The sequence below is a fragment of the Brachycentrus maculatus genome, unplaced genomic scaffold, assembly GCF_059751285.1.
Source record: "Brachycentrus maculatus isolate JH-2025_06_01 unplaced genomic scaffold, ASM5975128v1 h1tg000202l, whole genome shotgun sequence".
NCBI lineage: Eukaryota > Metazoa > Arthropoda > Insecta > Trichoptera > Brachycentridae > Brachycentrus > Brachycentrus maculatus.
In genome coordinates, this window is record NW_028280953.1 from 601,890 (window position 1) to 622,500 (window position 20,611).

The 20,611-nt window shown below is 31.5% G+C and overlaps 1 protein-coding gene across 1 annotated transcript in view; it reads right to left on the reverse strand.

Moving 5' to 3' along the window:
- The window catches only part of LOC148307264 (uncharacterized), a 147,996-nt gene that overhangs the window by 41,440 nt on the left and 85,945 nt on the right, over nt 1-20,611 (reverse strand). The window contains exon 5 of the mRNA XM_088263618.1: nt 322-464. Within this exon, the coding sequence (XP_088119744.1) occupies nt 322-464 (143 nt within the window). The remainder of the gene's footprint in view (nt 1-321; nt 465-20,611) is intronic.

A 20,611-nucleotide genomic window follows, 5' to 3' on the forward strand; every position in this document is an offset into this window, starting at 1 on the left:
GCAAGGTAAACAATAAATGCAATTACCATCTAAAAAAAAAAAAAAAACCTAACCCAACCTAACCTTAGTATTAGAAAAGCACCAGGAATGCTAGAGAAAGATCACGATGTCTCTATTAAGGAGAGTAGGTTTAACCTTACCTTACCTGTCGCAACCTTCTATAGTGGAGAGACATAAGAAATGATAGAGGAATATCGTGATGTCTCTAGAAAAGGTAGGTTCCAACCCTAGCCTAACCTAACCTTCAGTAGTGGAATGGCATATGAATAGAAATGCCAGAACAAGACTATGACATGTTTCTAGTAATGGGAGTATAGTTACCCTCCGACTGGTCCAGCTGCGCGGCCATGGATGCGGATGCGGTGCGGCGCGGTCGGGCCGCATGCAGCCGGAAGGGGCCCGCGAGCGCGCGCCTAAGCGCATGCCTCACAGGGAACGACACGCATCCCAGGAACTCGCTTCGTCTGTGGCCAAACAACAAGACATTCGTCAGTATCATCCAACGCTAAAGGGTTGTCAAAGCGTAGTAATGGACCAGTGAACAAAATGCTATTCGATACAAGTATTTCACTACAAGCAAAGTGGAACGTAAACGCAGCATAGGAAGAAGTCGTATATCCTGGATTCACAATTTGAAAGAATGTTTCCACTGTAAAAAGATGAAGAAGAATATGGAAGTCTGTGCATTTACTTGATACATACATGACATGGACATCTATTATGAGATAAAATAAGCTTTTTATTAAGCAGAAACTCTTTCAATTGTATGTGAAGTCCGAATCCTGGATTGTAATCACATACATGAGAAACGCCAGAAAATATCATTTTCACTTTATTATTTTTAGCTTATAATTTGACCGCTTTATTTACAACATTTTGAGTTTGTCCAAATACTTGTTCACCGCAAATCTGGATTCTCTCCAATTATAGGAGTTGTTTTTTGACATCTCAACAAAGACGACAATAAAAAAATAATGAGAAATAACCCTTATAATTTCTCCTGTATGACTACGATATGTTTATGAACAACGTGATCGTTCAAATAATCTGTTATATTACCATAATTTACTTAATGAAATGTATTATGTCGTCTTTGTATTATTTATTGATTTGGCATTAACTTTGTGGAATGACAAATTGATTATTTAAAAAATATATATTAACACTTGTTTAATACAATCATACAAGTGTTAATTTTTTTTTTAATAGTTTCGTCTTTGAATTACCATATTTTTTCAATGTATTATATGATTTGTTAAATAACTAGCTAACTAGCTAACTAACTAACCATCACGCCGCTTCTCCGTAAGGGTAGGCAGAGAGAATAGAACGCCAAACCACTCTTGTCTTTGCAAACTTTCTTCGCCTCTTCCACTTTCATTTGTAGTACTTACTTGAAAAGACATTACGCTATCCAATTTCTCTTATTTACATTTCCAATCTTCATTCAATTCTTTAAATAAATTATTGATTACCTTCTTCATATTATGCAAATACTTTGTGGCACTAAAAATAGGCATTAAATACAATGTCACGGATGTATGAAAGATATAACAAGAAGGGATGAAAATAAATTAGATTATATCAGATATATTTATACAGCCGATAAAATCTATTTTCGTGGTTATTCGAGGCTATATCGGGGTAGTTATCCAAGGGCTGTTTTTCAGAACTATGTAACTCGCAAAGTCGTAAATAATGGTTCAAATTATCGGGTTGTAGTTTACAACATTTTGTGTGTGTCCAAATACTTGTTCACGAATCTGGATTATCTCCAATTATAGGAGTTATTTTTCATATTATTTTTGACATCTCATCAAAGATGACCAAGAATTGTTATTGATAGGGATGATAATTGTAAGTGATGATTTTTTTAAAAGTATTCTTTACTGAAAAAAAAAATAATAAAAATAATAATAATATATAAATCCCTCACCGCACCCCAGTGGTGCATAGGGCACTGCTTCATATAAACGCAGTGTTATCTCGATCGATTACACATGAAGGAAAGGTGATCAGCCCTCCACTTCAGGTACCAGTCCAGTGTAATATTGAATAAATATTAGAGTGAAAAAATCACTTTTATTTAGTAAACCCCCCTGGGAATCGAACCCGGGACCTCCAGAACGGTAGCCGAGCATGCTGACCATTACACTACGGAGGCGGACAAAATAATAATATAAAAAAATAATAATATAAAAAAAATATAAAAAAATAATTCTTTACTGCTTTTGTTCATATTTTTATCAATATTGTTTTAAAGGCATTAGCCGTAAATAAATTCAAAATAAATGCGGGACATCTTGCTTCCAGATACTACAGCTAGGAAAATGAACCCAACGTGTAACCTGTCCCTGGAAAATATCCAAAAATATTATTAATGAAATGGGTGAAATGATTAATATGTTATATTCCAGGCATGTAACAAAAAGGAGGTTTCTAAATTATTCAGGTCGCGCTCCAATTAGTAACAACAGACCTAAAAACTCGAAAAAAACTACAAGTTTCCTTTTTCCTGTCTATATTAATGCACGTTCGTGTTTCCCTTATGGTTGTCAGTAAATAATAAACGTACCTAAGTAATCGGAAAAAATCAATATACTGCATCGGCTCTATGTAGGTTACCTACTGGGCTCGCCCTGAATCTCGATTCGATTCTTAGATATCGCTCACTCCTTTCAAGAACGTCATAAATAAAAAATCGTCAATTTTCAGTTGTGCATGTTTTCGGAATGCCCAGAAAATGTACTATATCCCAGCAAAAGAGGCATATTTTTAACTTAATATTTACCCGCTACAGGGCAGAAAGTGTTGTTTTTGCATTTCAAAGAAAATGTATTGTTTAATTATTTTTTTAAATATAGTAAATATTTTTCAAATGGAGAAAAAACCTTCAGGTTTTACCTAAAAAGATCTGTTACACAGTAAAAAAAATAATAAGTGGCTTGATATTTATTTTTACTACATTGTATTATATTTTTAAACTTTGAAAATGTTCTCTTGAAAAATCAAGTTTTTTGATTTTTGACGTTCTTGAAAGGAGTGAGCGATATGTGAGGCAGAGGTGTAACGTATTAATACATGCTTTTTATTTATTTATTGATTTGGCGTTTAATTTATAGAACTCCGTTTTTATTCATGTATTTATTGTAAGATCTAACACAGTTTTTTTTTAGTCTAATAATTGTTTGATTTAAAAATTAATACATAAATTTATATATGCTCGCTAGCTAAACGTACTAACCGGTTACCGCATTTACGTTTTTTCCCCTCAGTTTACGTTGAAAATATCTTGTCATTATTTTCAACTCCATTTTCAACGCTTTTTTGACATTTACGTGCAGTTTTTCGTTCGTTTTATTCGTCAAGTCATTATATTTTTTTCAAAAGAAATTTCAATACCTCCCATTTACATTTACCCTCCATTTAAGCTTTTTTCAGACCCTTAAAAAAACCTCAAATAGGGGTTTCACTGTATATATTGGTAAATGTTACACAAGTGTATAAAGCGATTACATAAGACAGCCAAATGCCAGGTTGTAAGCCTAGCTTTCCATCTTCCTTTGAATAAAAAACAATAGATGCTTTGTATTAATTAATAAATTAAAAACATGAAATAAAAGAATATATTTGATATCATAAACTTATTGTTATTAAAATTAAATTACACTTGGTATATACCACTTCTTCTTAAAATCTGTTGTGACACGAGTTTCGATGGAAAACTAAGCATAATTATTAGAGTCTTGAGTCGTACATACATACAGTGTTTGTAATAAAATGGTAATTTATCAAAACACGTCTCACAATAAATTTTTAGAAATAGTTGTATTTACAAAGTGAAATTTAAATTAAAAATGGATTAATGGCAACAAAGTGACAGCCGAATCCATTAAAAAAATGGGTTTTTTTCATTATACACAATTAGTTTCGAATCGATTTTTTTCCATCGACAGGTGATTACTAAAACTGTCAATGAAAACAACTGTAGTTTTCGAAACTAGTCATGTGTAATTGTATAGAATGTAAGTGGTATTATACGAGTATTTTTTATTATTTTTAATAATCAACATATCACACCACAAAATAAATACCGAAACAATAAAAAATATTATTAAAATTAATTATATGGTAACATATTGAAGATTTTTTAAATCTTAGTAAACATGTAATCATTTTATCAAACTCTTTAATACCAACGTCATAACAGTGCACATTTTCGTCTGATATCATTAAAGATTCCAAAGCTGTGGAAAGCGTCGTGAAAATTCCAAGAAGAATTTCAGGGAAATATCGACAAAAATAATACGAATACCGGAGTTATACCGAAAGGAAAATAAAGGGGGGTGAGAGATGAGGGTTGGTGTTTGAGGGTAGATGTGTGGCGCCACCGACGGCGAGTCTGGAAGAAAAATGCTCTTCCCGCTGGATGAATAGATTCAAATTTGTCTGGGTAGGGGTTCTTTCCTACATCCTTGGGACCCCATAAGTATTCATTTGCGGCTGCCATACGAGCGTGATTCGATTCGAGTTTTCCTGTGACGTGCGTCACGTTTTACGAAAATAAATGTACCTGTGGAAAGCTCTAGACTTATAGATATATATATATATATATATATATATATATATATATATATATATATATATATATATATATATATATATATATATATAATATATATATTTATAAGGGTTAGTATCAGATTAACGTTGTACACTGCTAGCTTAGCCACACTACTCGAATTCTTGGACGTTCTATATATATAAACCAATTTTGAAACATTGTTCTTGAATCACTAGAACTTCACTAGACATCTTTTGGTGAGATGAAAAGAAGCTTTTTATTGAACAGAAACTCTTTTATTAGTGTGGCATTTTCAAAATGTTCGTTTTAAAATGCCAAAGCTAGGCTAAACAATTGTCACGAAATTCTTTTTTTGTGTTTAAAAAAAAGTAAAACTAAGTAGACTCAAATAATCTGTGATTGATTTAAAAATAAATTCTTACATTCATAATTTCTCAAATAATTATCTATACTTCGTTATGTACATATATGTACATATATTTGCCACCCAACCAACTTCTATTCTGACCAAACCCCTTAGTGTCTCATTGCATTATTGATGTTTTATATTCTCCGGTTGGGCGAAAATCAATTTCCGGATATCGTGACTAAGCGGGTCGAAGGTGTTAACACGAAATGCTAATAGCGACCCAGATTTGGAGTTATGAGAAAGTTTAGTGTTATCTGGAATTGAATTTATAAAATATGTATGTTTAAAACAGGTCAGCGCGTTTGGTTATCGTATTAGAGATGCCGGGTTCGATTCCCAGGGAGGTTAAAATAAAACTAAATTAATTGTTATATGTAGTTTACATATAGTAGATTACACCTGTGGTCGGCAGAAATCATATATTAAATACACGAAGTTTTAGTTTATGAATTGTTTCACATACTAGGAAACCTTATAACCTGTCATAGGCTAATTGTAAGTGATCACTTTACACACGTGTAACATTTACCATTCTAGCCATGTTTGACAAATACACTACTCTCTGTTTATATATATATATATATATATATCATCATATCCATATCCGCTCCCTAGGTGGAGCATATGGAGTCCACAAACTGTCTCCAGGCTTTTCTGTCGGCTGCCAGCTCCCTTGCATCCTCCCAAGTCAGATTCGCGTCCCGAAGTTCTGACGAGAACTGCCGACGAATTGTCAGCAGTGGTCGTCCTGGGCGGCGCGAACCTGATGCCTTGTAAAAGAGGCAAGCTTGATTAAGGCTCTCAGGAGGCATGCGGAGTACATGGCCAAGCCATAGATATATCAAATATAATTTATGCGTCGCTCCATGTGTTAGCTCACAGGATGATCTTTAATTGAATTAAGTAAGTTTTGTATTTAGCAGAGAGGCCCTTTTGTTTGTATTTTTGTATATTTTTGAATATCAGTTATTTGATTCACGGGTGAGTCAGAATCCTTGTTTATAAATCACAAATAGTGGAATAACTGTATAAAAACCTGAAATTTGAACTTAAATTATTGAAACTAATACTGCAATAAAATCAGTTTTACTTGGTAACTACCAATATTTCTTCAAATCTATTTTGACACGTGTTTCGGTGTATTCCACATCATTTCAAACACCGTTAACTTAAAATTAAAATGGATATATTTATTCTCAAAATATTGAAAGCATTTACTTTGTAAGTATTCATTTCAGTTAGTCATATCGTAGTCGTACAGGAGAAAGTGACCAACTAACAAAACGTAAAACGTTCAGGAGGGCCATTTAAGTCACTTTTGGTCGGCAAGATAATAAACATCAATGCAGTTTTTCATTTTTAACAAGTCAATATATTATACTTCCGAGTTTAAAATCGCTTTGGAATTTTTTCAGGGCAATATTTAAGCTAGTAAGGTATCAAATAGTCAATGATCATGTTTTTGTAAACAAATGCACTCGGTCACTTTCTCCTGTATGACTACGATAAACTTATTTTTTTAACAAAAATGTTAATAATATTAGTATATAACCACTCACCGTACTTAGTGATTATATACTAAAATCATTAACAATTTTGTAAAAAATGTATATATTTTACCACAAAGTGACTGCCGAATCAATTAATGAAAATACGATAAAATCCCATACATTTTCAATGACTGAAATCACGACACTTTCGACTTATAATACCACTTCCATATTTGTCTTATCACCCCTCTAACAACGCAACCCCGTCATTACTGTCCAAGGGTCGTAAATAATAAAACAATATGTCTTTGTAAGTTTTATTTTTCGTTTGAAAAAAGGCTTCGAATTGGGTCAGATCCCTGAAGCTCTGAGCTGGCCGGAAGAGGGTGAGGCCGGCAGGGTGCAATGTCATCTGACGCTATTTTTAGTCTCGAGAAAATTGATCGTCACACTTTTCAGGTCACAGAAGAAATGACAGTCAAAGAACTATTAATATCTTATTTTTTGACATCTCATCAAAGATGAAGAAGAACATGGAATTCTGGGCATTTACGGGGCTGACCAATTTTGAAAAATTGTTGTTGAATCACTAGAACTTTACTAGACACATCTATTGGTGAAATGAAAATAAGCTTTGATTGAGCAGAAACACTTTTTTTTTAATGTTGTGACTATAAACATATGCGAAAACTATCCTTACATGCATTTAAGAATTACTTTCACATATCACAATTAAGCACCTCCCAGGAAAGCACATAAATCACAATAAAAAACTTTGCTGTAATTAACAGATATTAAACATAGAAATACATCAAATAAAATCAATTTTTGGTCAAAAAAACTTCGATCATTTCCATTAAAGTTGTATGACTTGCTTCCATTATCCGTAAGGTCATTTAAATTTTAAACTTTTTGATATCTCAACATAGATGAAGATATGAAGGCCTGGGTATTTACTGGGATTACGACCTGTCACTTTACACACGTACAATATTCATCATTCTGTTGAAATGTCAATTTTTTTAAATAACTCCAATTTTTAAATCTGGGCTTCTCAACTTAGAGGAGTTATTTTTACATTTAAAAATAAATAAAAGGGGCATTATAAAAGCTTTCTCAAATCAATCAAAGATGGCTTTTGTGAACTCAAAGTTGAAGTGTCATGAGATTGATGATATATGGATGAGTTCTAAAAAAACAGCCTATGACTAGTCGTAAGCCCTGTAAATACCCAGACTTCTATATTTTTCCTCATTGATATTGAGATGTCAAAATGTAATACGAAACAATCGAAAAAAATCAAACCCCGGACTTCCATCTTGGTAGTTAAACACGCACTGCGGAGGCGGACAAACGTGTCCATTATCAGATGATATTCACATATCAAATCAGTCGTGTCAATAACTAGGGGAGGGTGTCAATAATAAGACTTTTTACCCTGTGAAATTTACCCTAGGAAATAGTTAAATATTTTCAGATTTACAAAGTGAATCCGGGTATATTTTAGTACTTGTGTGAACCGTAGACTCGTGGTTTCCAAACTCGATAAGGATGTGAGCTACTTTCAGAAATTGATCTTGTCTAGTGAGCTACCTATACAAATTCCCTCTTTATAGTTTTTTTTTACCATCGACTCTTATCGTACCGTACATAATATATTTTTAAATTATTTTAAATAATCAGATTAACAATAAAACATATAATGCGTACTTTAAATATGGAGGTCCTCACCAAAACGTTACATTTCCATTAAAAATGCTTTTCAGTAATAAGTAATTCTAGCTTGTAAAATTGTTACGTTTTGGTGTAATTTAATGATTCTTTATTGGTTTAACACAGGATTAGTCACGTTTTGTCGCAACTTTAATTAAGATTTCGATAGAATACAGTAAACAGTACAGATTTGCATACAAAATAGTTTTTGTGCAATATTGGAAATGTAACTTTTTGGCGAGGACCTCCACAAATATTTGCGTGTAAACATAATAAAAAATAAAAAGTGGTGTGATTAAAAATTTACGTAATAATAACTTTTACTAGGCAAATTTAATTCGCGAGCCACCGAAAAAGCTTCGGCGAGCTTCCGTTAGCTCACGAGCTACCGTATGGCGATCACTGCCATAGGCCACAGATAAAGAAAGCTTAATGTATTTTATACCTGTTTTCACTGAGGGTGTTTTAAGGGTTGGCCTCGCCGATTTATTAGGTTAACTTAATTCAAGCCTACTCACATATTTATAAAGGCGTCGGGTTGAGTAAAACATTTGGTAGACAAGTAAATCATCAACTATTATTGAAATCAAATCTTGTGTTTGGCTATTGGAAAAGTATTTTAGTAAAACACGTCATGAAAAGCGTCAATCAATTCCTTTTAAAATTGTGTTAGATATTTCAGCTTTTTTCACACAATGTTAAATTTGGTTACAAAGTAAGACGTGATAATTAAAATGAAATAACAAACAGTTAAAAAAACACAACAAGGAATAATTGAAAAGATTAGGAAGAGTTTTTTACGGTGGTATGGACATGTGAAGCGAATGGATAACGAGAGAATGACTAAGAAAATATATGTGGCGAATGTGAGCGGGAAAATAGAATGAGGATGACCGAAAAAGACTTGGCACGATCAGATCAATCAGAACTTGAAATCTGGTGGTGTCAAAAGTCTGCGTAATCGGAGAGCATGTATGACTAGATGTATGGATGTGAAGGAGGCGAGGAGTGTATGTCCGGACAGAAGAGTGTGGCGTTCCATCCTTTCTGCCTACCTCTGCGGGGAAACGGCGTGATGGTAGAAGTAGTTGTAGTAGTAAAAAACACTGTATGAGTAGATGCATGAATTTAGAAGAGGCAAATCTCTCTCTCTCTCTCTCTAATATATATACAAATATACCTTACATCTTACGTCATTTAAATTTTAGCATACTATTATTTCTAATTAATGTTGTACTGCCTCCGTAGTGTAATGGTCAGCACACTCAGCTACCGTTCTGGAGGTCCCGGGTTCGATTCCTAGGGGGGTCAAATAAATATAAGTGATTTTTTAAATCTAATATTTATTCCACATTACCCTGGACTGGTACCTGAAGCGAAGGGCTGATCACCTTTCCTTCATGTGTTAACGATCAAGATAACACTGCGTTTATATGAAGCAGTGCCCTATGCACCATTGGGGTGCGGATAAGGGTTTGAAAAATTTGAATGTTTTACTTAGAAAACACCACATTTCTTAAAAACTACTGTGACACATTTTTGTTTCAATGGGTTTATTGATATATATTTTTTATGAATTTCTATTGTGTCTAAATGATGCAGTTTATGGCTTTTCGTATTAATTATATTAAGGATTTCTACGTTATTGTGTTTAAATTTGTGATTATTATCTATTAAATAGTAATGTGAAGGTACGATAAATTAGATATAGTCCAGCGAGTCCAAGTTGAGTAAAGGTAGCTTAGGTTAAAAAGTCGTACCAAAAAATATAAAGAAACATAGAAAAGAGGCGAAATTTTAATGAACTATTTCAAAGGTATCCTCTCTAACAGTCTCTTTTAGACTTAGTACCTTCTTTGAATTAGTTATGTAAAGGTACGATAAGTTAGATAAATTCAAGCGAGTCCAAATTGAGTAAAGATAGCTAAGGTTAAAAAGTCATACCAAAAAAAAAAAGAAAAGAAAAAAAAGTTTTTTTTAATAAACTCTTTTAGAGGTATGATATCTTAAAGTCTCTTTAAGAGTTTAGACGGTGCTCGTTATCTATTAAATGGCTAGCGAATTCCGAAAAATGATTATTTATCAAACATAATTCATGTTCCCTGATTTTTGTTCTGAATTTTGTTGTCCGTTTTCACATACGGTGTTTGAAGATGATGCAGAATGCATCGAAACACGTGTCACAGTAGATTTTAAGAAATAGTGGTATTTACTAAGTAAAACATTAATTAATAATGGATAGATTTTACCACAAAGTGACTCCCGAATCAATTATTGATACTATTATTTCGTTTGATCATTTGTTTTATACACCAAAAAAATATGTTTTTTTTTTTTAATATATGAAGCTTTGAGGCTTGCGCCTCTTACCTCAAGGTTTGATGCAAAAATAAAAAATAAATACACATTTGTAACAAAGTCTCATTTGGGACATTGAAGGTTAAACATTTAATGAGACGATAAAAGTACAATCACTTTCAGTGCCAAATTAGGTCACCAGAACCTTTGCTTAATGTTTGAGAATTATTTTTACTAATGCCTCCGTCTTAATGCTGTCTTTGTTCCAGTTTACATAATTTGAGAATTACTCGAGAAAATGGAAATGTGCTGGTCGTTTTCAGCAAGGCTAATTTTAATGATAATTTCAAAATTATAATACGGTAGAACCTCGATATAACGAAAATTAAGGGATTTAAATCAAATTGGTCGAATTGGCCGAATCGGTCGAATTGACCGAATTGACCGAATTGACCGAATCGACCAAATTGACCGAATTGACCAAATTGACCGAATTGACCGAATTGACCGAATTGATCGAATTCTCCAAAGTAACACCAATATTTGTCATAAAATATATATAGATTTTTCAAAAACCTAATATATTTTCCGTAGTATGTAGTACGAATATATATCAAGTAAGCGCCCTTGAAGTAATATTTTACGAAAATGGCGCTGCGTAAATTGACCTAATTTATTATTATTATTATTATTTCAAATACTTGAAAGTAGTCAGGTCAGGAGTCGGAATAATTGCCGAGTATGTATGAATGTGAAAGAGGCAAGAAATATTTGAAAAGACAAATGATGTGGTTTTTCTGCCTATCCCTGCGGATAAGCGGTATAATGGTTAATTAGCTGATTAGTTAAAAAATAAACAATTTTAGTATAAGAACAGTGTTGTATTAAATGTAATATTGAATCATGTCATTGAGAGGTGTGTAATTCTATTCTCTCTGCCTACCCCTACGGAGAGCACCACTATGGTTAGTTTGTTAGTTTTTTATGTAGTTTTATTTATTTAATTTTCTGTCTTTAAAGTGTTTTTTTGAATTTGTATGAAGAAAAAAACATTTAAAAAAAATTTACATCAAAACTATGCTTTTTTCTTTAAAAATCCAAATTACGTAATAGAAAAACCTTTAAAAAACACCCCATTGAAAAATGTATTAATATATTTTTATCCACAGCCAACATCGTTTGGCAAAGATTTCATTTTAGACAACGTCAAGTTTCATGGTCGAGTCTGATGTCCATTACGTTTTACGCCTGATCTCGAGCCGTGAATAAAAGCTCAGGAATAAAAGCTTTTTCACATCAAAATATTATCACGGCTATTTTCATTCATGAAAAATATTTTTCAGTGCTATGAAAATCAAAGCAAACTTTGATATGAATTAAAACAAATTTATTATATTATTACTAATAAAATATTGAATTAAAACAAATAAAATGTTAATGTTTAGTTCATTGTATTCTCAATATTATTAATATTTAAAGCATTTACTTTGGTTAGTCATTTTTGCTTTAATTTTTTTTAATGTTATTAATATTAGTATATAACCATTCACAGAGGTTTAGTTCATTGATTGATTCGGCAGTCAATTTGTTAATTTATTTCTCCTTTTTATTAATACATATCTTTTTTTAATTTAAACTTCACTCGGTAAATACGACTCTCTTAAAAGAGTTTCTATGTATATCACATAATTTTCCGCAGCATTACGGTGTTTGAAAATGTTGTGCCGATCCTGTGATACAATAAAATTTAAAGATTAATTGTATTTACCAATTAAAATACAAATTATAAATAAAAACACTTGTTTATTACCATTTGAGTTAAGTTTTTTTTGATCGAGTGATGAAAAAAATGTGTTTTTAATTTATAATTCTATCATGTCTTACCACAAAGTGAATGCCGAAACAATAAATATTAAAACAGAAAATTTAAATAAAAAACGAAAAATGTTATACAAAATGTTATATAGTACCATATTTTATTTTTTTAGTTGAAATTTTATTATTTGATATTATTAATGGAATATTTATTTTTATGTCTATATTCTTATATCATTTTAGTCCATTATTCAATACAAATTAACAGATAAATTTTAGAATACCTCTTATAATAGAGTAAACTTAAATATTTTTAATATAAGTTTTATTTACTGAAATATTGGTATGTGTATACTAAGTAAAACTTATATTAAAAACACAAAGTAAACGTGTCGAAAATTAGTTATAGAAATTTCACCATTTACGTATAGAAAACTCACTGAAAATCAAATCCACCCCTAAGTAGGCTACGCACGTGTTTTATACGACATCGTTTAGGGGTTGATCATACAAATAAACGGGCGAGAGTCTGGTCAACTGAAGGCTTCCGTATTACGAAACGCGATCGATAGTACATCGTCACATGGCTTTGCTCTAACAGGAGGGATGTACAGGATGGAGTATACAGCCTCATATGTTAACTTGAACCTGTTTAGGGTTGATGAGCACAGATATTTAACTTATTTTATGAATCAGCTTCCGTAAGCTTCCGAAACTAGTCGTTAAAATAAATTTGTATAACTAAAGTTGTAAAAAACAAGTGTTCTCATTTACAATTTCATCATGTCTTACCACAAAGCCTCCGTAGTGTAATGGTCAGCACGCTCGGCTACCGTTCTGGAGGTCCCGGGTTCGATTCCCAAGGGGGGTAAAATAAATATAAGTGATTTTTTCACTGTAATATTTATTCAATATTACCCTGGACTGGTACCTGAAGCGGAAGGCTGATCACCTCTCCTTCATGTGTAAACGATCAAGATAACACTGCGTTTATATGACGCAGTGCCCTATGCACCATTGGGTGCGGATAAGGGTTTTTTTTACCACAAAGTGAATACCGAAACAATAAATAAAATTTACAGTAAGTACATTAATATATTTATATCGTGAGTATTCTGGCAAAAAACGTTAAATCGAAAATTTGCAATTTTGACTTAATGATGTATATTATAAAGTTTTCAACGTACGATAAACTGGAAAAATACACCAATTAATTTGAAATGTCATAGTTATGTGGTTTTACAAGTAAAGTCAAGTTAAAGCTTAATAGCGGGTATTTTATTCAGGTTCAAATCTTTAAATAACAGGGATTATTCAAGCAGGGATTTTAGAGTTTACATTTTTTGCCAGTATATCCACGATACTACGATGTAATTATTTGTTTATTCATGTCTTACTACGATTGATTAAATGACTTTTTTCGTTATTTGTTTCGGCAGTCACACTGTGGTAATATCTATCTACTTTTAACTAAAAGAAGAAGTCGGATAACATATTTATCATACAAAAAGAAAACCATCTCAAAATATCCTTAAGGCCCAGATCTCAAGCGTTTAAATCAGAATGCGCAGAGCCGCGCTCAGGACTGGACGTGTCCTTATGCTCGATATTTTTAAAGAAAATATTTGGATTTTTTTTTTTAATATATATATTTTTTAACTCCTTACCTTTATATAATTCTTTTCTTTTCAAAACCATGAATTATTTCAAGGAAAAACTATTTTTTTTTTCAATAAAAAAAAGGTGTTTAAAGAAAAAATCAATTACGTTATATGTTACCTTGATTTAGAGAAAATTAAATTCCGACTTATCGAATACTGGGTCTTAAAGAAGAAGCCGGTCAAAAATCAAAAAACTTGATTTTTCAGGACAACGTTTTTAAAGTTTAAAAATATAACACAATGTATTAAAAATAAATATCAAGCCACTTATTGAACTTTTTACTGTGCAACACATCTTTTTAGGTAAAACCTGAAGATTTTTTCTCCATTTGAAAAATATTTAACATATTTAAAAAAATAATTCAACAAAACCTTTTCTTCAAAATGCAAAAACAACATTTTCTGCCCTGTAGCGGGTAAATATTAAGTTAAAAATATGCCTCTTTTGCTGGGATATAGTACATTTTCTGGGCATTCCGCAAACATGCATAACTGAAAATTAACAATTTTTTATTTATGACGTTCTTGAAAGTAGTGAGCGATTTATCATATCGAAGAAAACATGTTTATCAAATAAAAGAAATCCATCCCAAAACATCATTAAATCCTAAATACACTTGAAATATCCACGATTTCGGGTCGTAAAGTTTTATATCACACCTTCTGTGCGGAGTCTACTGAGTTGTGAAGAGTGAAGAGCCACCCTTATAACCGGGAGGGGTAACGATAAATAATAATAAAAACATCCCCGCAACTGGCTGGCAGTAAACCCTGATTTACAACCTATCACTCCGCAGCGACATCGAGTGCAATTGTATTATCAGTTCTTGATAAATGAATTCAGACAGGCTTTGAGTCATTGAACAAAAAAAATATATTAGGTTAAAGGAACTTTGAAAATTTTGCAATAAATCTCTGTAATCTAATAGCTGTCTTGATCGTAAAAACAGTATTATCATTTCTTAAAAAAAATAATATTTTGAGTGTGTCCAAAGAGTTTCTGCTTTTGAAGTTTTTAATAAAAGAGTTTCTGCTTAGTAAAAAGTTTCTTTTCATCTCACCAATAGATGTCTCTAGCGAAGTTCTAATGATTCAAGAACAACGTTTCGAAATTGGTTCACATATAAAGAATTTCAAAGAATTCGAATAGTATGGTTGTCAATAATGGGTGGAATTGGTGAACGTGGTTACACGTGTATAAAGTGATCACTTGAACCAGCCTATTACGGTCGTCAGCCCCGTAAATGCCCAGACTTCCATATTCTTCTTCATGTCAGATGAGATGTCAAAAAATAATACGAGTATCAGTTTTTAATAAAGAAATTTAGACAGTCAATAAAAAGTCACTCCATCTGTCAAAAATCTTTTATCCACACCCAATGGTGCAAAGGGCACTGCCTCTATACAACGTAGTTTTATCTTGATGGTTGCTTACACGAAAGTAAAGTAATCAATTCTGCGATTAAATCCAGGGTAATATTAAAATAAACATAGTAAAAAAGACAATAATGTTTATTATGGCCGAGGAGGGTCTTGGGAATCGAATCTGGTACCTCCAGTGCGGTAGCCATATGCGGTAACTACTACACTACGGAGGCAGACAAAACTGGTCAAAACTATATGATTTTGTTTCATTCAATGATACAACAATTGGTGTTACTCAGGGTACTATACTTGGACCAATTACATATGACGTATCATTTATTTTGTATCAAGTATTTTGTTTATGCAGATGATACAGGATATTTATGGAGGTCCTCATCAAAACTTTACATTTCAGAAATTTTTGCTTGAAAAAAGAAAGGCTTGTAATTTTTTTTTGTTTTGGTGTAATTTAATGATTTTTATTTATTTATGTATGTTTTATTTGTAAACATTTATTTAAATCACAATGTATACATATTTATAACATTTTTTTTTGCTGAGACCCACCAAGCCACCTTGTGTGTCTTGTCAGTGGAGTTCTTTTTTAATACATTTTATTGCATTTAACTATTTTAACCTAATATAGACACAAAAAAGAGAAAAAAATTAAGAGAATATAAACATTTTACAATTTTCATAAACTTAACTCTTGATCATTTACCCATCCCTGTATTTTGCCTTTGTTCCATATTTTATTTTGACCTCTAACATCCGTCAGCAACAAATTAAAAATGTTCGGAACGATATATTGCAGTGTTGGACTCCCATATTTATTGTTAATTCATTTATTTATATTTCATATTGGTTTAACACAGGATTGGTCACGTTTTGTCGCAACTTTAATTAAGATTTCGATAGAATACAGTAAACAGATCAGATTTGCATTAAAATGATTTTTGTGCAATATTGGAAATGTAACTTTTTGATGAGATCCTCCACATATTAATAAATTAATAAACTTAAGCTTAATGTTGGAAAAACAAAATACATGGAGTTAGGAAGAAGAAAGCCAAACCCAAGGATGAATATATTTATTGATAATGAAACCTTAGAAAAGGTTGATGAAATGAAATATTTGGGCATAATACTTGATTCAAAATTGACATTAAATGCAAATTTTGAACACGTTAATAAAAAAATATCAAAAAAAATATTTTTCCTTAGTAGATTAAGGAATAAATTAAATAAAGATACTGCAGAACTAATTTACAAAACAATCATTCTTCCACACATAGATTACTGCTCAACAATATTATTTTTAGCAAACGAAGGAAATTTAAATAAACTAGAAATTATACAAAATAAAGCGATGAGAATAGTTCTTAAGAAAAATAAATATAGCAATGTAAAAAAAATGAGAGATGAACTAAAATGGTTATCTGTAAGAAGAAGACTTAAATTTAATATATTGATATATAAATTTTTTCACGATAAATTACCAAAATATTTTAAGGATAAAGTTGTCTTAAACAAAAATTGTCATGAATATGCTACTAGACAAAAGGATAAAATAAGACTACCATTATTGAAAAGAGCTGAGTCGCAAAATTGCTTGATGTATAAGGGTTTAAAAATGTATGATGAGATGCCTGAATGTATGAAGAATGAAAAGTGTCTGAAAGAATTTAAAAATAAATGTCTAAGTTACTGTAAGGAAATGTAAATATATAAAGATGATATAAATGTATATAATAGTTCATATTAGTTTTAATATAAGCTAACTTAAGAAATAAATAAAATAAAAATATTTATTATTAAGTATTTTGTATTTGCAGATGATAAAGGACCTTTAATATCAAATGAGGACATGAATTAATGTATCAAACTCCTGCAGAATGATTTTACTCTTTCTGCAGTGTGTTTTGTGTAAATTAAGGTTGTAGAAAGTGAAAATGAGTAATAGGGGGAAAGCATGAGAGGAATGTATGCTAATTACCTTAGAACACGAAAGGTCAAACATCAGAAAGGAATCGGAGTTATCACTTGCACTTTCAACTATACACACACGTCACGTTTTTTAAAACATAATATGAATTATACGATTTTCAACAAATCTGTAACAATTAAATAAGATATTTTTAAAAAATAGGAGTTTTATAATTTTGATAGTAACGATATGCACAAATAATTATATTTAAAAAATTAAACAAATAAAAAGTGTCATTTTAGTATAATATTAACTGTGTTTTTTTACGTATTTTATTTTGATTTAATTATTTTTCAATACAGTATGGAAACTATATATATATATACATAAGAACGTCTACGAAAGATTTTTTTTAATATTGAGATTAAAACATGTTAAAAAAATCGTAAATGGTATGAAATTTAACTGAAAATTTCACTCATATTTTGATTAATTACTTCTCAGTAAGTTTAAAGCACATTTCATCAAACGCCTTAATAAAAATGATCAAATTATGTTATCTATTTGAATTATTTAAATTAAAATAAAACATGTGCCACGTTAGCATTTGAACATGTCATACTATGCTCGTAGAAACAATGAAAATTCACGAACAATAGGTTAAAATGTGGTACAGTAATCCCAAAAAAACAAACCTCAACGATATATTTCACAGGTTATTTATGCTTAGCGACCTATTAACGTGTTACCGTCGTGTGTTTGGTAGTTTACTGTGTATTCTAGCGCGGTTTTATACGACCTAGATAGGATTTTTAAATTAAAATCTGCTACAACGTATTCACGTAACGATTAAATATTTCATACTGTGTGCGCTGCAGGTAAGTAAGAAAATCCACGAAATATGGGATAAAGTTCGCAAAAAACAAACCTTAACGATACATTTTACAGGTTTATTTATGCTCAGCGATCAATTGACGTATTAGGACGCCTGTTTGATAGTTTTCCGTGTGTTTAAGCCCGATTTAAAAGATCCAGAAGGTTATTTTTAAAGTGTAAAATGATACAAAGTATCTACGTTAGAATTGAAACTGTGCGCTTGGAAGGAATGTAAGAAAATCCACGAAATAGGGTATAAAAGTCACAAAAAAACAAACCACAATGATGTATTTCACAGGTTATTTAAGCTAAGCGATCAATCAAGTGTTACTACGCGTGTTTAGTAGTTTTCCATATGTTTTAACGCGGTTTTCACAATCCAGCAGGATTTTTATTGTAAAAATTTTTATTAAAATATAGGATCCATTTGTAACATTTGTACTGCGCGCGTGGAAGGAAAGTAAGAAAATATACCAGCAATTCCGGTTGAAATGTGGTACAAACCTCAACGATATATTTAACAGTTTATTTATGCTTAGCGACCTATCAACGTGTTACGACTGGTGTTTAGTAGTTTTCCGTGTGTGTGTAAAAGATCCAGCAGGGTTTTTTTAAAATTGAAAAATAACACAAAGTATCCACGTTAGGATTGAAACTGTATGCGTGGAAGGAAAGTAAGAAAATCTACAAAATGTGGTTCAAAAGTCGCAAAAAAACAAACCTCAATGATATATTTCTCAGGTTATTAATGCTTTGTGATCCATTTACGTGTTACGATGCGTGTTTGATAATTTTCCGTGTGTTTTAACGCGGTTTAAAAGATCCAGCAGGGTTTTTTTATTGAAAAATGATACAAAGTATCCACGTTAGGATCGTAACTGTACGCGTGGAAGGAAAGTAAGAAAATCTACAAAATGCGGTACAAAAGTCGCAAAAAAACAAACCTCAATGATATATTTCACAGGTTATTAATGCTTTGTGATCCATTGACGTGTAACGATGCGTGTTTGATAATTTTCCGTGTGTTTTAACGTGGTTTAAAAGATACAGCAGGGTTTTTTTTAATTGAAAAATGATACAATGTATTCATGTTAGGATTGTAACTGCGCGCGTGGAAGGAAAGTAAGAAAATTCATGAAAAATCGGTTAAAATGTGGTACAAAAGTCGCAAAAAAACAAACCTCGACGGTATATTTCACAGGTTATTAATGCTTAGCGATCAATTGCCGTGTTACGACGCGTGTTTGGCAGTTTCCCGTGTGTTTGAGCGCCGTTTGCACGGTCCGGCGGGGCTTTCAGCGGTGCGGGCGGAGCGCTATACGACGGGGAGTCGGTTAGGCGAGAACTGGGCGTGCGGCTCGCCCGGACCCCGCCGAGATGCGCGCATCGATCCGATACTGCGCAGTTGGGGCCGCTTCAGCCCGCCACCCGAACACCCCCCTCGACTCATTCAGCCCTGGTACTTTGCCGAAAAATCAAAACAATTATCCACTTTGAATTTTCATTTTCATCTTTTTGATTTTTTGTTTTCTGTTACATATGTTACACATTAATTTACTAAGTTTGTTTCGATTTAAAATTTTACAATTTTACATAACTTATTTATTAAAAAAATAGATCTTCAGTAGGTAACTTCTTCTTTTAAACGTATAACTCATATAGTACATATTTGCAAGCTTTTCGATTTTTCGTTTTCTGTTAAAATCAAATATTTGTAGTTTATATTACCACTTTTAATGTATTTTATTTCTAATAATATCTATTGTATTCTTGCCAGCGCCGTTTATTATAACCAAAAATATGATGTATACCCACATACAGGTCATGCCTTTGTGAGATCTTTTTTTTGTATCAATTTTTTTTTTGTACTAGTAATTATAATGTATTGTAAAATGCAAAAGAATATAAAAAAGGAAAAATATTTTTGTGGTATTTTTGGCTTATTATTGTTGGTATTCTATATGGTATTTTTTCAACATATTACATAAACAAGAGTAACATATAAAATATTCCCGATGAGTAATTTCCATTACTCATTTTAGTATTAAGGTAGCCAATGTACCTTGAAAAGTAACAAAAAATTTTAAACAAAGTAAACAAGTTAAGAAATACAAAATGCTATTCTATATGTTTTCCACCAATACCAGAAAAAATATTAAATCGGTTAATACTTGAGAAAAATATTGTTAATTTTGTACACACTTTAGGCGATAAATTGTATATACGATAAATTGCAGCATAATTTTCTTTAACCTGGGCTTTGACATTTGACGTATTTTTTTACTTAAAACATCGTTTTTCTATTGAAAAAATAAGTTATTCTTCGAAATAAATATATGGTTTTGAAAAGAAAGAGTTATTAAAAGGAAAAAAGCTGTAAAAAATTATTAAAATATTTTATAACATACACATCGTTCACTCCTTTCAAGAACGTCATAAATCAAAATTCGTCAATTTTCAGTTGTGCATGTT